Below are 16,255 nucleotides of genomic sequence, written 5' to 3'. Positions count from 1 at the left end.
ACAGCAAGAAAAAAAAACATGAAAATGTCACATCAAATATTACACTGATTACCAATATGTATGCTGTAAGAATGGGCAGTTATCTCCCTTTAGGGATCCCACCGTGTCTTCTAAATGAAAACCAGAAACCACATTAATCCAGCAAAAGATGGCAGCACACGGTTCTGATCAAAGTGTTCTAGTTTTTGTTTCAGGTCTAATCTGGTTAACAATGTATTCCAGGCTCTTCAGAGAGAATTCTTTCTGCCAGCAGCGAGGATGAGGTGGAATTGACAATGAAGAAATTGATGCCAAAGAGCAATCAGACGACAGAGCTCCTAAAATCAGAGGTAGTATAATTTAATATTGTGCTGCGGTCTCTCTAATGGGTGTCTAGCCGCATGTGCTGATTGGGTTATTAAATCTACAGCGGGCTTGGAAATATGATTTAGTTTTGTAGTGGGCACAGTGTTTATAATGAGGCTCAATTTTAGTCTCACTTTTTCATCATATTCATAGTGTGCCCAGGTTTACCACTTAGTTTCATAAACCAGGTTTCCAAAAATTAAGAATGTGGCTACTGAGTTTTTAAATAAAATGTACATTTATCTGTCCAAGGATCCAGCGCTGTCCTCACCTGGGCCGGTTCTTCACTGGTCTTCGAGTCATTGGTGCCGAAGTGTTAACTGTGGGAAGCTGGTTGTGACTCTTTTGTAGCTTTACAGCTGACTTTGCTCCTCACTGTGCCATGTGAATGGTCTTGCAACCTCCTGGGACCTATGATGTGTCCCAGAAGTTTGCGACCAGGGAGGGGCGGTGATCAGAGCGAAAGTGGGAGCGGGTAATTTTCAAAACTAGGTACACCTCTCCTCCAAGAAAAAATCCAAATACGGCAGAGAGGGGGAGGAGGAAGAGTGGAACTTCCCCTTTCCACTAAAATTTTGAAGGAATTCTATGGTCTCAGCATACACGTTCATTTTATAAGATCAACTTTATAATAACAATACAAACAATGGTTATTATTGGCAATCCAATAAGAGCTTACTCGCAAAATCTCCTTTCATGTTGTGAGTTTGACCTATCGACTGACCGTCTGTTTCCACAAGATTCTGCTTTGCAGCTTCTCTGCTCTTTTCCTTTCCATTTCTAAGGACTACATGTCCCATGGTACCTTGCTACCTGCAAGCAGGGATTCCTGTACTGACTCCACTTCCTAGAAACTCCTCTTAGCACCTCTGTAGTTCAGAAAACAGGCTCTGGGAAATATGAGACACAGCAGTGCCTACTCACAGGACATGGTGAATGTGTCGCAGAATTCTTCACAAAGTAAGTTACTATTAGGAGTACACTAGAAATAATCGAAATACGATGTGGAAACAAAGATATATATATATATATATGATTTTACATTTTGACATAGATGTGCTTTAAAGCAGAGCAGGCACACCTTATGTATGTAACCTGTAGGAAAGATATGCTAACCACCTGTAATGTTCTGTAGCAGAGTCTGTCCTGACCATCTCCTTCTGTTTCCTAATACAGGGATCTCCCACCTTGTCTTCGCCAACAGCCCCATCATCCCCTCCACAGAACATCTTGGAGAATGGGTAAGATAATCCTAATACAGTGAGATGTATATCTATAGGGAGTTGGATTAATGAACCCTTCCAATGGAAAGTGGGGCAGACCTTGTAGCCATATAGATTTTCCAATCGTTGGTGTAGTCAAACCGATGTTTATTCTCTACCCACTGATGAGAAAATTCAAAGGATTACATTTTTTTTTCTTGAATGAACACATTTCTAACAGTGTATGTGGTTCATTCCGAAAAGTCCATTTACTTCAAAAGTGATTGTTAAAAGCATACAAAATGTTAAAGTACTTCAAGTGTATTGAGAATTTTTCATACAAACATTGACTTGAAGATCTACTAGTGTATGGTCCGCTTTAGGGTATCGGTTTGAACTGTACATTCAAATATAAGACTACACATGATAGTTACCATCATATCGCTCTCGGAATCTGCTAACCGCTTTCTTCAAGCAAGGTTCTGTGCACCCCTAAGGTTCCTCTAGAAGTTTCTGGGGTTCCTTGACCAGCTGCAGGTCATTCTACTGCCCAAAGCTAGCCATACATCAAAAACTGGCCGATTCAGCAGGCCCTGGACGAATTTCAATCATTGGGGTTCTTTTCTACAACTGCAGAGTGCAAAATCTGGTGCAGCTCTCAGAAACCAATCAGCTTCCAGGTTTTATTATCAAAGTTTAATTGAACAAGCTGAAGTTTGAAGCTGTTTGGTTACCATGCACAGCTGCACCAGATTCTAAGTTCTCCAGTTTTAGTAAATCTCCCCCACTGGGTCACATTCACTGCTCGACAGAAGTTAATCTTTTGATCATGGAATGATTGCATACAGTAGGTTTCTGGGTATGTTCTTGAGACATGATCTCTCTAGGTTGGCAATAAGCCAGCTGACAATTTCCCTGGAAAAAAAGATGTTTTACTGATTTACCCTGTTGTGTAATTAATTTGGCTTTACATCATCATTTTATGCTTCTGAGTAACTTGATTTAGCAGTGCATTCGCAGCTGGATCTGGAGATAATTACACCGTTATGTGCCTCAGTGTTGCATAATGTGTCTGACTGTTCAATTCCTAACCATAATGTGTTTTGTATTTATCACCAAGTAATATGTATCATTTCATTCTTCATGTTATAATTGATAAATGCAGTACTAGTCTTTATGTAGATTGACACAAGCAAAACTTTGTTGCTATTGTTCTCCAAACATCAGATTGTAACTCGAATTAGGAAGGTCATTGTTGTCCCAACGCACTTTCTGTCCTAGGGTGACAACACTACTCCTCTAGATACAGTATAGTGAATTGGCGTTGTCACCATGGGACAGCTAAGGGCTAATGCCGAATCTGATGTGCAAATGCAACGTCAGAGATGTTGCAAAGGTCATTCAGAATTTATTGTAGGTGGTTTTTACCAGCAGTTGACCTGCCTGGTATTTTTTTATAGATTTATATGGACAAAGAGGCAGTTCTCAACAAAAGTTGTTGTTACTAGCAGGACAACTAGGTGAAAATAAGACCAAAAAGCCTAAATAAAAAGACTAGGGACCGGTAAGATGAGGTGTGTGTGTGTGTATGTATGTATGTATGTATGTATGTGTGTATATATATATATATATATATATATATATATATATATACATACATACATACATACATACATACACACACACACACACACACACACACACACACACACACACACACACACACACACACGTGTGTGTGTGTATATCTATGTATGTATTCTAATTTTTTTTTTTTTTTTTTAAGTTCTTGGTTTAGATATTCTTCTTGGAGAACATCTTTAAAGCCCTTACCTTAAAAGCCAACCTATTTAGCATGGAGGAACTCTTAAATCAGGGGTGTCCAACCTTTTTGACCTTCCTGGGCCACATTGGAAAAAGAGAAATGGTCTTGGGCCACACATAAAATACACTACAATAAGGATAGCTGATGAGCAGTTCCTCCTGCTGATATTAGCAGGTAGGTGCAGCCGCCGAGTCTGTTCACTATGACAGGTCGCTGGTGGCCGCACCTATTTGCAGCTCTCTACACAGCCAGCGATTACCTGCAGTGATCTCTGCTGGACACAGACAGTGCATTTAGCAGTGATCACTGCAGGTAATCGTTGGCTGTGCAGAGAGCCAGGAATGGTGAATGGGGCCAGCAACCGCACCTACCTGCTGAGAGCTGCAGGAGGAACTGCCACTACAATTCGCACAAGCCCTAATCACCAATGTGAATGCAGCCAATGTATGTGTTGTGGGGGGCTGTGGGGGGAGCACAATTGAAATCTGGGGGGCACAGCACCAACCCCCCCCCCCAGATCCAACCATGCAGCATTTACTTGGCGCCCCTGCATTCCGTGCTATTGCAAACATGGCAGCCCAGGGATATTTCCAGCCGTGCATTTGCCTGGTTTGTCAATGTAGGCTGCCATGGCTGCTATGTTTGCACAGCATATCCGGCATCCCTACAGATGGGCTTGTCTGTGTTGGCATCTGTGCTTGCATGGCATCCCTGGTGTCCCTCCAGACAGACCCTGAGCTGCATGCTAAACTCTATGTGGCTGCATGTGGCCTGCGAGCCGTTGGTTGGAGACCCTTGCCTTCAAGCAATGCCCAGGTGTCAGTGGAACCCTGCCTATTCTTATTATTTTATCTACATCTCTTTAGTGTGAATAGTATGTTGTGCATATAAGAATTAAATAAAGCATGTGGCATATTTTAGTCTATTTGAATCCCAGGGCTGCTCTAAACGCTAAAATTTTTTTCAATATTATGAATAAAATGTAACAATTTATAGTGAGAAAATTGTAGTGTTCCTTCACAATTCTGGTCAGTGAAGTGGTCTGTTAAGATGGTGGTTGGTTGGTTGGGAAAAGCTCCTTTAGATTGGTGGTTGGTGAAAAAGGGCCCCATTGCACGAGGCTCACTTTCAAATGTATCGGTGGTTATGTATCTGGAAGGCAGAAATTAGTAATTGCCTAAAGAACCCCTAGCAACCTCCTGGAGTTCTTGTTGACTTCTTCACTATGGCATCACCAGGTATCATTGAACCATAGCCAAATCACTGTGGACTGTTCTAAACCTGTCTATTAATTTTACTATAAATACTGGAAACTAATACCTGAAATGTTTATTTGTAGTATTTGTACACCAGGCCCTCCAGAGAATTGTAGTTCACCACAAGAAGAATTTTCAGATCACAGAACTAGGTGAGAAAATATTCTGGTATTTTATACCATGGCCAGTGCGAAGAATTGATGTATTTGTCTTCTTTTGGAAGCCCATAATAAGTGACCTTTTAAACTTTCTTTTTTTTTTATGATGTAGAAGTCATCCCAGAAATCTTTCCACCAGTTTGGAAGATTTACAGAGTGGAACGGTGGAAAAGGTATAGGACTTTGAAGCAACACATTATTTAAAGAAGCGGAAACCAATATGTAGAAGCAGATGTGCTGTAGGACTATGGATTTCAGATTTGTTTTTTATAAAGTGAACATGTCGTAGATTTGGGCAATTAATCCTAAGCATATTATGAAAAACTACATGAGCAGAGGTTATCATTAATAAAAACCGAATGGTAAAATGGAAATTAATATAGATATGTTGGTTGCTGCAACAGGTTTAAAGATCTGGACATTTGGAGAAAACGCATTAGTCTTTTTAACAAAACCAGGAAAGATTTGACATTTCAGTGCTTAGAATTCACAAAGAATGTTCAGAGTGTGTAAATGTAATGACTACTGTGCAACTGGGGCTGAATAATGGTAGTGGTGCTGTCCTCCTCAGATCGGGCAATCTGGTACTACACAAACCACAAAAGACAGAAGGGCACAAATGCCTAGTGCATTATCTCAAGCACTTTTATTAAAATATTCAAAATGTATAAACCAAAAATGGGAGTGGTAGCGTATCAAGATACAGAGTCCAGAAGTCTGCCCTTCAAACTCATAGGACACAAAAATGGCAGAACTGATGCGTTTCAAGGCACTGACCCAATTCTTCAGGGTGATTGCTCTAAAGAAGCGGCCAGATCCCCAAAATACATCAGTGGGTTCCACCATTTATGTGTCCTAAGAGGTTGGAAGGCAGACTTTGTATATTGATACGCTACCACTCTATTTTTGGTTTGTGAGTACATTTTGAATCTTTTAATAAAGTGCTTGAGATAATGCACTAGACGTTTGCTCCCATCTGTCTTTTTTGTTGTTTATAAGTCTTTATCTTCATACTTGTCCTGGGTCAGTGACTCGATGTTGAAGCCTAGAGGGTCAGCGAGAGACACAAGCACCTGGCATGTTCAAAAGGAGAGGTCAATAATGACATCCTCCATGTTCTCTCATTACACATAACCTTTAAAATTAGTGTAGGTTGCGGATCTAGTCCTTGATGACATAGCAGTCCGTGTTCATGAGCTCCTGGACAGGACCTCTTCCATAACCGCATCCAGCACAGGTAGATTAAAGTGAACCTGTGCTTTGCCAATGTGAGGCAAAGTAACATGTTCACTTTAATGCTCTCCTTCCCAGTAATACTGACCTTTCCTTTACTCTTCTGCTGCTCTGTGTGACTTTTTGGGAAGAGAAAAGGAAGCCCTGTGCAAGCTCTGTGTCACTCTGTCAGAGTTGCCACTTGTCTGAGGACTTTGTTCTGGCCCCCTATGTGACAGTGCTGAGCAATTACAAGAAGAGAAATGGAACCAGGGATTTTCTGTTCTCACATTGTCTGAAAAGAGCCAAAAGGGGAGAAGAAAAGGTGCATGTGCTGGAGGGATGATTCAAATGAACCTGTGGCCAGTTTATGAACATTCATGAACTCTGTAGCTGCAAGCAATGTGGAGCAATTCATCCTCAGGTGCGTTGAAATAATTTTAAGACATTCTTACAGCAGCTACCTCTTCTTACCTCTCAACAGTGATTCAGCAGTGCACTCACTATGATCTTCCTCCCAGCAGTGTCTCTGCATGCTATCAGCTTTCTAATCTCCAATGTAAATGGACCCAGGTGCCTGGTAGACAAGAAGCAGGGTAGCTGAGCTGCGGTGAAAAGGACTTGGAATGAGTTCAGTGCATCTTCTGTGAATTTTGAGGATGAATTGCTCCCTAGTGACTGCAGCTACTTAGGCCATTGAGGGCTTCTTTTAAAGCCAAATTCCAGGTTTAAAGTTTCAAAATTTGCCATTTGACCATTTACAGCTTGCTTTACAGTTCAGTTGCTGCATATAAAAATACGTAAATACTTTGTCCATAGCCTAGCTAGGTTTACCTCAGTGTGAACCTGTTGCATTGCCCTACATGATTAAAGCACAGGTCTGCTTTATTCTGGGCATCAGAGTCTGCAAAGCCTTCTGCACACAACTGAAATGATAACCTAAAGTCATTTTCTTAAACTGGCCATCAAATGGTTGATTTGCTTGAATATTTCGGTGCTGATTTACAGAGAATCGTGCAAATCAGGAAATGATGCAGTTATGATTTGTATGAAGAATGTGCAGATTTCACAAATTTGCAATTGTGTAAATTCATTTGAGTTTTCAGTTCCCCCTGATTTGCTCACCATTACAGTTTACAAAGTCAGTCACTATTGTCTGTCATTGTTTTGTGTTGGGATATGGAGAATCATATTTATGTCTTATGTGACACTAGCAGCATGTTACCATGTCTTCATTATTATTATTACTAAAAATGTAGCTAATAGATATGTGGAATTATTGTAATCCTTTTACTCTTGACCTCAAGCACCTATGCATTTAACAGTTTCCCTTCTGGAATATTATAAAGATCTAATGCTACTAAACATGTACAAAGATCTATGTATATCAAGCGCTTTTTTTTAGATATGTGGCAGGGATTAAGGGGAGAGACTTTAGGCCACACACAGCAGACCTCTTATCCAGTAATCCCATTTGTGGACACTACCGTCAGCCTTTCTTCAGCCTATAATGGCTGATTATGTTAAATTATTGGTGGTGTAGAACAAATCTCAATACAATGGAAAAATTTGTTTGGAATAGTATGGCAGTTTAGGTACTGCTTCAGGGCATGTTGGGACTATTGGTGAACCAGATGGTCCAAGAAAAAGTAGATGTGAGGCACTGGACTCTGATCTTTTACCTATCAAATGAAAGTTGGCATTGAGACTTGATAGAATGACCTTGGCAGCTTCACAACAAGGCGGCGGGGGGGGGGGGGGGGGGTTGTCACCGAAAATGAGAAACCTAAGTGAAAACGAATGAAGGATTACCAAACGTTCGTCTTAAGAGTCCACAATTATTTATTGTCAATGATGCTTAAATTACAAGAAGACCAGCTGCAGCCAGCATCCTTACTACACGTCCATTGACTCAGTTGTAGAGAAGTAGAGTCCAGGTTATACTGTTGCTACTTGCTTTAAGTTCTGATGAAGAGTGATTCTGTTGCCCCAGAAGAAACGCTTTGGCTACAGTATGGCTTTTGGGGGTTTAAGTTGACAGTAAAGAAATGTAGACTCTTAAATTGCAGGGGAAACTCCAGATACATTTCTCGGGGAGACTTGTGCATTGTTGGATTTTGATCAATACATTTTTAAATTCGTTTAGTGTCCGGACCTGTGTCTGAATCCAGGACCTCTTCTATGTCTTCCAGTAACTCTTCTTGCTGAGCCACCTAAGATGTTGGACTCTGCCTGCCTGATCTCTTAGGACAATCAAACTGTCTTGTTTCTCGTGAACCTTGAACTTGTTGCTCCTCTATAACTTTCTGATTTAAGTCATACCTCTGCACTTCTTTTTTGTCAGATTATTGTGCTTTCCAGCCAATATCTTGTTCCTTTGAGTACCTGCAGCTGTCCTCATATTCACTTCCATATGTTACTGATCTTTGGCTTGTTCCTCGACTATGCTTCCGCTTGATCCCAACCTGTAAAAACTTAATAACATTTAGCTTGTTACTGACTATGCTTCTGCTTGATCCCCACCTGCTACTGGACCTGGAATACTCATCTTCCGGCTGATTCTAAGGACTGCAACGTGGTACTAACATGCAGCAAAACCCATCTCCACTATCGGTAGCTCTGGTAAATACCGGTTGATGCTAAGACCCTGTGCCTCCGGTAAGCCCATGTTCTCCTCCGGGATGACCTGCTTGTCTACTGCTATAGCTACTGATCTCTGAGCTTGACTCCTGACCATGACCCTTTTCCAGCAACTTTATTCATACATGCAGTCATAGATATGCATGGACCCAGCTTTGGATCAATTTACATTTTTGTGTAATAACTGGATTGTGTCAGCAGAACACAGAATCCAGATATTGGCACAGGAAGGCTACCTCTTCTCCAACAGTCCTAAAACCTGGGTCGTATTTTCCATCTAAATAATTTTTCCATTGTTATTGCCTATTTTCCATTTTCTCTTTTAATCCCCTTTGTGGTCCTTGAGGTCTTAAGGAGTAAAAGGATTGAATGCCACTGAAGTCATTGCATCCAGGCATGGAGTACATAGGGATGTGCCAAGACATCCCTGGTGACTGTTATATGTGTATCATCTAACCATTCACCAATATTTTATCAGCACATTGTACTAACAGATTGTTTTTGTCACTTTTTCTTCATTCTTCCTTGACTTTGGCTAGCATGATGATGGGGAAACCCCAGAGCCTGTTGTAACACCTGTTGTAACTCCAGAGGTATATTAACTTTATGAAACCTTGTCATGTTGTATTCATTGTTGGATTGTTTGTACTTTTTTAACATAAAGCTGAACTCCCGGGAATGAATTCTTTGAAATACATATCTCAATAGTCACAAAGGATATGAATATACTGTGTACACCAAATGCCTTTTGAAAACCCCAATAATCCTTTGTAAAATTGCAGTGAAATCATCACTATGCTGTACATAGCTTGTGCCGAGAGCAGGGCCCAGAAGCTCCTCCCACTACAGACTGCCTTCAGAAAACTATGGTAGGGGGTGGATACAAGACCAGTCACCCTGCAAAAATGGACAGAACAGCAGTGACCGGTCTTTGTTATAGTAAACTCCTCTACAGAGGCAAAGTTGAGGAGTTGCTTCACCCTGGATTACCGCACAGATCTGGAGCAAATACTTAAATGAAACCAAAATTAAAGTGAGAATACCCATGGCTCTTCTAGTTTACATAATGTATGTTTAGCCTGGAGTTCAGCTTTTTTTGTTTTGGACTAAAAAGATGATGGCCATTCTCTGACCAACTGTCTTTCTCAATGTGACATTGACATTTCTGAACTAAAACGCTCACATCTTGCGGTAAAATAATTGCTGATTGTTAGTGGTTTTAGGCACCCACCTGGAGAATTCAGTGTTTATATATTTTAAAGCTCAACTTGATATAAACATCAATATTTAATTCAGGTATGCTTTTATTTAAAATATATTTTAAATTAAACCATTAACAAAAATGGCATAGAAAGTGAAAGTGTATACCAAAGAAATTATCTAAAGTTATTCTAAAGAAAATATTTATTTTAAATAACAAGCATGGTATACTTACCTGCTCTGTGCAATTGTTTTGCACAGAGCAGTTCCGTTTCTCTTCTCTTTGAGTCACACACCAGCGGTCCTGGCTCCTTCCTTCTACCAAGTGCCCCCAATAGCAAGCCTCTTGCTATGGGGCACTCAAGCAGGCTCGCTCCAGAGCCACGCTCTGTGTGTCTATTCACACACACTCACTGCCCTGCCCCCGCTCTTTCCTCAATGCTCACTTACTGTGATTGACAGCAGCAGGATCCATCAAAACTTGTATATACAGTGCATTGTGTGAGCCGATGAGGCGAGTGAGACTCTACTCTCATGCACATCACTGGATCGAGATGGGGCCAGGTAAGTGTTAGGGGGGGAGCTGCACCCAGGAGGTTTTTTTCCTTCATGCATAGAGTGCATTAAGGTGGTAAACCTTGAACCTTTAGAACCACTTTAACTTTCCTGCTGCCCTTGGTCCCAAAATGCTGATTCATTCATGTTCTCTGCTGAGGTCTGCTGGGAAACCAATGCTGTTGATGTCCTCTGTTTACTGGTTTCTTTGGTCCACCCATTATGGGATACAGTACTGACTTGGAGGTCAGAAGGAGGAATCGGTGAGCACTGCAGACGTCCAAGAAGTGCCATTCCCAGAAGTGTCAGATTCCCAGTGGACTTCAGCTGAGGATTTCTTGTGATCAGAATAGGGTTCAGGAGGCCTGGACTGCAAAAATGGTATTTACATTCTTTTGACTGCATCCTCTCCGATGCAATCTTTGTTCAGGTATTCATGTAACCATGGGTGTCACAACTGCGAAGTACAACAACCGGCAGTGAAATCAATTGTGTTTTTTTTCCTGCCTGCTCACTAAATGAGAGAAAATAGAGCTGTGTATGGCTAGCATAAAGGATAAGTTCACCCTTGAAAAAAATGGGTGGAACATGCTGCAGCAGCTGTTCAACGGTCTTCTGCTTTTCCTTTCACTCTCCGGTAAGTGTGGGCATCTTGAGGAGGACTGTATGTGTTACTGAACTGCAGTAGAGAAAAATCAGATCTCCTGGTCTGCCAAGAAGGGCTGTGTGGTGTAGCAGAGCTGTGTAAATCTCAGGACTGGATGGACAGAAATACAAATCTTTGGTAGCTAAAACCGCACTTTCATCAATGTATTTAGCCATTTACCTGGCGTTTTAGCTAAAAACCTTTTTTTTTGTTTCAATAGAATGAGGATGGATTAGAACTTCTCTTTTGATGTTATCATGTCTGTTGTCCTTCACGTCCACAAAAAAGATTTTGCACATTGCATTTTCCTTTACTTCACTGAATAAGACTGAATCCCAACAATCCCTGTTCTACAATCTTCAAAGTAACAAAACTTTGGTTTTGAGCCTCTTCTGATTTTTCTGGTGTTGCCCCATTGCTGTCATCTGAAATTGGGAACTGGCAATGCATAGGAAATGCTCTCATATTCATTCCTGTTTTATTTCATGTCAGAGTAAAGCGGACCCCAGGTACCAGACCTTGCCCGGGAAACTCTCTCGTGCCACGCCAAATGGGTCACATGACAGCTACAGGAAACCCACATCCCAGAATGCTTTGCACATAAACAGTGAAACAAATGGAATACAAAGTTTATGTAAGTCAGAAATCTGATCTTCTATTATCATGTTGTAGACCTATTGATAGGATATTGAGTGAGTGTATATATGTATGTATGTGTATGTGTGTGTGTGTGTGTATGTACATTAACTAATTGTATGTGAAATAATAGTAAAGCTATTGATGCTGTGTGTGTATATACAGTATACACATACATACACACCATATTGCCAAAAGTATTGGACCCCCCCTCCAAATCATTGGATTCAGGTGTTCCAATCGCCTCCATGGCCACAGGTGTATAAAATCAAGCACCTAGGCATGCAGACTGCTTCTACAAACATTTGTGAAAGAATGGGTCGCTCTCAGGAGTTCAGTGAATTCAAGTGTGGTACCGTGATAGGTTGTCACCTGTGCAATAAGCCCATCTATGAAATTTCCTTACTACTAAATATTCCACGGTCAACTGTTAGTGGGAATGTAACAAAGTGGAAGCAACTGGGAACAACAGCGACTCTGCCACCAAGTGGTAGGCCACGTAAAATGACAGAGCAGGGTCAGCGAATGCTGAAGCGCACAGTGCGCAGAAGTCGCCAACTGTCTGCAGATTCAATAGCTAAAGACCTCCAAACTTGGTGTGGCCTTCAGATTAGCACAACAGTGCTTCATGGAATGAGTTTCCATGGCCGAGCAGCTGCATCCAAGGCTTACATCAGCAAGTGCAATGCAAAGCATCAGATGCAGTGGTGTAAAGCATGCCATCACTGGATTATCTGGCAATCCGATGGACATGTCTGGGTTTAGCGATTGACAGGAGAATGATGCTTGCCTGACTGCATTGTGCCAAGTGTAAAGTATGGTGGAGGGGGATTCTGGTGTGGGGTTGTTTTTCAGGAGTTAGGCTTGGCCCCTTGGTGCCAGTGAAGGGAATTTTTAAGGTATCAGCATACCAAGACATTTTGGACAATTTCATGCTCCCAACTTTGTGGGAACAGTTTGCGGATGGCCCCTTCCTGTTCCAACATGACTGCGCACCAGTGCACAAAGCAAGGTCCATAAAGACATGGATGAGTGAGTTTGGGGTGGAGGAACTTGACTGGCCTGCACAGAGTCCTGACCTCAACCTGATAGAACACCTTTGGGATGAATTAGAGTGGAGACTGTGAGCCAGGCCTTCTCCAACATCAGAGCCTGACCTCACAAATGAGCTTCTGGAAGAGTGGTCAAACATTCCCATAGACACACTCCTAAACCTTGTGAACAGCCTTCCTAGAAGAGCTGAAGCTGTTATAGCAGCACAGGGTGGGCCAACTCAATATTAAAGCCTATGGACTAGGACTGGGATGCCATTAAAGTTCATGTTCGTATAAAGGCAGGCTTCCCTATACTTTTGGCAAGTGTGTGTAATATATGAAAAATTAATATATACATTGGAAAAATTAATGCAATTATATGAGTATTAAATAATGGTATTTGAAAGGGTAAACCATTTTGTTCTATTAAGTTTGTGAAATCCGTAATGAGGAATGGTGTCTATATACAGAAATACAATCATTCATTGGGGCTAATTTGCTGAAGGCAAATAGTCTGTTTCCTTTGAAGGGAAACTTTCACATTTGCAAGTGAATTTTCCCCAGAGCTTGGTGAATGAGGTGAAGCTCTACTGACTTCCATAATCCAAACATGTTCAAGCAAAATGCTGTTTTTGTTTTGCTTGCATGTGATTGGGTATTCCTTGCAAAGTGAAATTTCACCACATTCCGTTCTGAGGGAAAATTTCCAAGCAAAGTGAACACTTTATTTGCTTTTAGTAAACCAACCCCATTGTGTTAGCCAAGAAGACAAAAAATGTTTGACAGTGTCTTGTAGAATGGTGTATTGCAGGACTTGGATGGAATAGTGTGAGGAATGGTTAAAACTCCTGTCAGCTTTCCCATTCAAAAGAGATGGGATATCCAACATTGTATGGCTTACCAAAACAGAAGTGTGGGGGGAAATCTTCCACTGGTAACATTAGTTCTGCTGACAACTGTCTACAAAAAGGCTTTCCCCCTCCCTTCCTTCCCTTGTTCCTCCAAGACAGGAAGGGAAGTTTCCCTGATGGGCCAAAAAAAAATGAGAAAAACTGGCAAGAGTTTTAACAATTCCCTCCCTATATCAAAAAAGACGTTTTTGGCTAGTTCTCAGCCTAACACCCTGCAGTGTGAATGAAGTGTACCATTGACATTGCACAGTGTTAGGATGAGACCTCAACCTATGCAGTTCATTGAAGTCTCTTCCTCTTCATCATGAGCCCATCTGACCTTTCATCCATCACATTCACTCAAAGCCTTTTGGTCAGGAAGCCATAAATATATTGTTTACAAGTCCTCAGGTCTTGCCTTTTTCCACATTTCTGGTCTTGGCTGTTAATTTTCTATCCTTTCCTCTTCTTTAATGTTTCTGAATTCTCCTCTTTTGCTTTTTTTCTTTTACTTCCTTTTGGAAATTGTTTTGAAGATTTCAACAGAAGTGCCAGCGCCCCAGTGATAGGTACTGTACCTGTGGTGGCTAACAAAGCATGCGCATGGCCTTTACCAAACCTGAGGACCGCTTAGAACACAAAGTTGATCATTTTGGTGTGGCAGCGTGTAGAGCAACATAACAAATCCAATTTCAATTGACAGTATAACATAATACCAGCTTACACCTCTTACCACCGGGCACGGGTATAGTGATAGAGAACGTGTCTGCTCCCCAAATGCAGAGCCCAACACAAAAAAATTGGAACTGCACACCACATGTACACAGCACCATCAATAAGATTTATTGATCCAAGTGCTAAAGACAAAGCCTTATCTTGATCTTCTCACTATGATGTGTTTTTACCCAACATCTTTAATCAAACTCACATGTTGGGTAAATCTCATCAGGGTGGTTAAATTCAGGTGGGGTTCCATCTTCAGCGCTGAGCGAACTATTGGCGCTTTATAAATACTGTATAATAATAATAATCTTCAGCACCTGGATTCATTAAACCTTTTTAAAGTGTATATATCAGTGTTCAACAACTGGGGTGCTGTTTGAGTTTCCCCAGGGTGCTGTAAGAAAAGAACCCAGTTGAATCGGCGTTATGATTTACCATGGTGCAGGCACAAGCACCAGGCCTAGGGCAGGATGCAAGGAGTCATTCCTTGCCATGGTGTTGGCGTCAGGCCTCCTGGACCCTGGAAATATAGGACATTGATCAAGAGCAGATGGCATGCAGGGTCCCTCCAGCACTCAAAGGATGGAAGTCTATCTGCTCCACCTGTTGCCCTCTGCCTCGCTGCTAGAGCCAAAGGATAGGGTTCTGATGTGACGAAGGGACTGAGTGGTTGAGGGTCTTTGTGGTAGGAAAATGTTATGATTGGGGAAATGTTGATGTGCTTGGGAGACTCTGATGTGATGGGAGGACATTTTTAACATTTTAGCAAAATATATATTTAAATTTTTTGCTGTCTGTGCCCTGCTGGGGAGGAGATGCATGAGGAAGTTTGAAGAAATCTTCCCAAAAGTGTCCTCCGTTTTAGAAAGGTGCTCACCTGAAAAGTTGTACCCTCTCAGTTCTAAAATATTGGATTTCCCCTCTTTCCATCTCCGTGACAATGATTATCAGCACTAATACAATGGAGAATCTCTCCAGTGGGGATATTGGCAGCAATAAAAACTTGACAAAAGATCTAACCGCTCTATCCAACACAAAGGACAAAGTTTTGCTGTTACATCCCCATTAATGATGCTGGTTACATTTGGTGTGTGGTTGCAGTGTTCTCATGTTGGCTTTGATTTATTGTAGCCAGTTTGGTATACACTGGACTCCTGAATTGTGCATATAGAACAGCCAGTGAGTATTAATTGGGTACAACTAGGGATAAGCTAAACAGGATTTAGTTGATATAATTACGGGTGACAACATCACACCCATCCTAAATTACCAGGCAATTTAGGGCTTGACCTAATTCAGTCCTGGCCGTGATTGTGACTCATACATCACATTAGCTCATTTAAAGTCCTTTTCAGAACTACACTGTACAATGACATTTTGGTCATTTATTAATAGTGTTAGTGTAATGTTTTCTAAATCGTGTTAGTGTAATGTTTTCTAAAGCAGAAATGGGTACAGAATGATTATGTATACAACAGATAGGGCTGTATTTGGACATTATGGCTGAATAATGATGCCTTTTGTAAAAGCTCTGCCTCTTGCGTCGTGCCCAATGAAGGAATGATCACATCTGCTTTATATTCATAACTTCTTTTTTAGCAGAACAGACAAGCTAACAAGAGAAAGGAAAAGTGGTTTAATTTTACCTGAACTGTAATGATTCTTCTGACTCCTCTTAAAATTACCCGCCCACATTTCTCAGAATGGGCCATTCACTGATTTTAACCAAAATGTCCAGATCTGGTCAAAAGTGGGAAAGGAGAACACACTTTTGAGGTTAGAAAGGTGCTGCCACCTCATACCATGCTGATCTAGGCACTGGTGCACCAGTGGTGTTATGATGAACACAGTCCATGTAACAGGCCCATATTACAGACCACTATAAAAGAAGGGATTTAATCAGCACCTGAGTGGCAGAGGCTTTCTTTAGGAA

At 41.3% G+C, this 16,255-nt stretch overlaps 1 protein-coding gene across 13 annotated transcripts in view; it reads left to right on the top strand.

Moving 5' to 3' along the window:
* Positions 1–16,255, top strand: part of PPFIBP2 (PPFIB scaffold protein 2) — a 297,974-nt gene that overhangs the window by 240,359 nt on the left and 41,360 nt on the right. For 10 of the 13 annotated variants that reach the window (XM_089675856.1, XM_089675858.1, XM_089675855.1 and 7 more), the window contains 7 exons: positions 223–329; positions 1,522–1,586; positions 4,712–4,780; positions 4,899–4,959; positions 9,178–9,231; positions 11,532–11,673; positions 14,136–14,168. In XM_089675856.1, coding sequence (XP_089531982.1) covers positions 223–329; positions 1,522–1,586; positions 4,712–4,780; positions 4,899–4,959; positions 9,178–9,231; positions 11,532–11,673; positions 14,136–14,168 — 531 coding nt within the window. The remainder of the gene's footprint in view (positions 1–222; positions 330–1,521; positions 1,587–4,711; positions 4,781–4,898; positions 4,960–9,177; positions 9,232–11,531; positions 11,674–14,135; positions 14,169–16,255) is intronic. The other 3 variants (XM_089675857.1, XM_089675868.1, XM_089675859.1) reach the window with 2 other exon arrangements.

This window comes from Staurois parvus, unplaced genomic scaffold (assembly GCF_062004578.1).
Source record: "Staurois parvus isolate SC_StPar_1 unplaced genomic scaffold, SC_StPar_1.0 ptg000159l, whole genome shotgun sequence".
NCBI classification, from domain to species: Eukaryota; Metazoa; Chordata; class Amphibia; order Anura; family Ranidae; genus Staurois; species Staurois parvus.
Note: the sequence above shows the minus strand (reverse complement) of the source record. Positions and strands in the feature narration are given on the sequence as shown.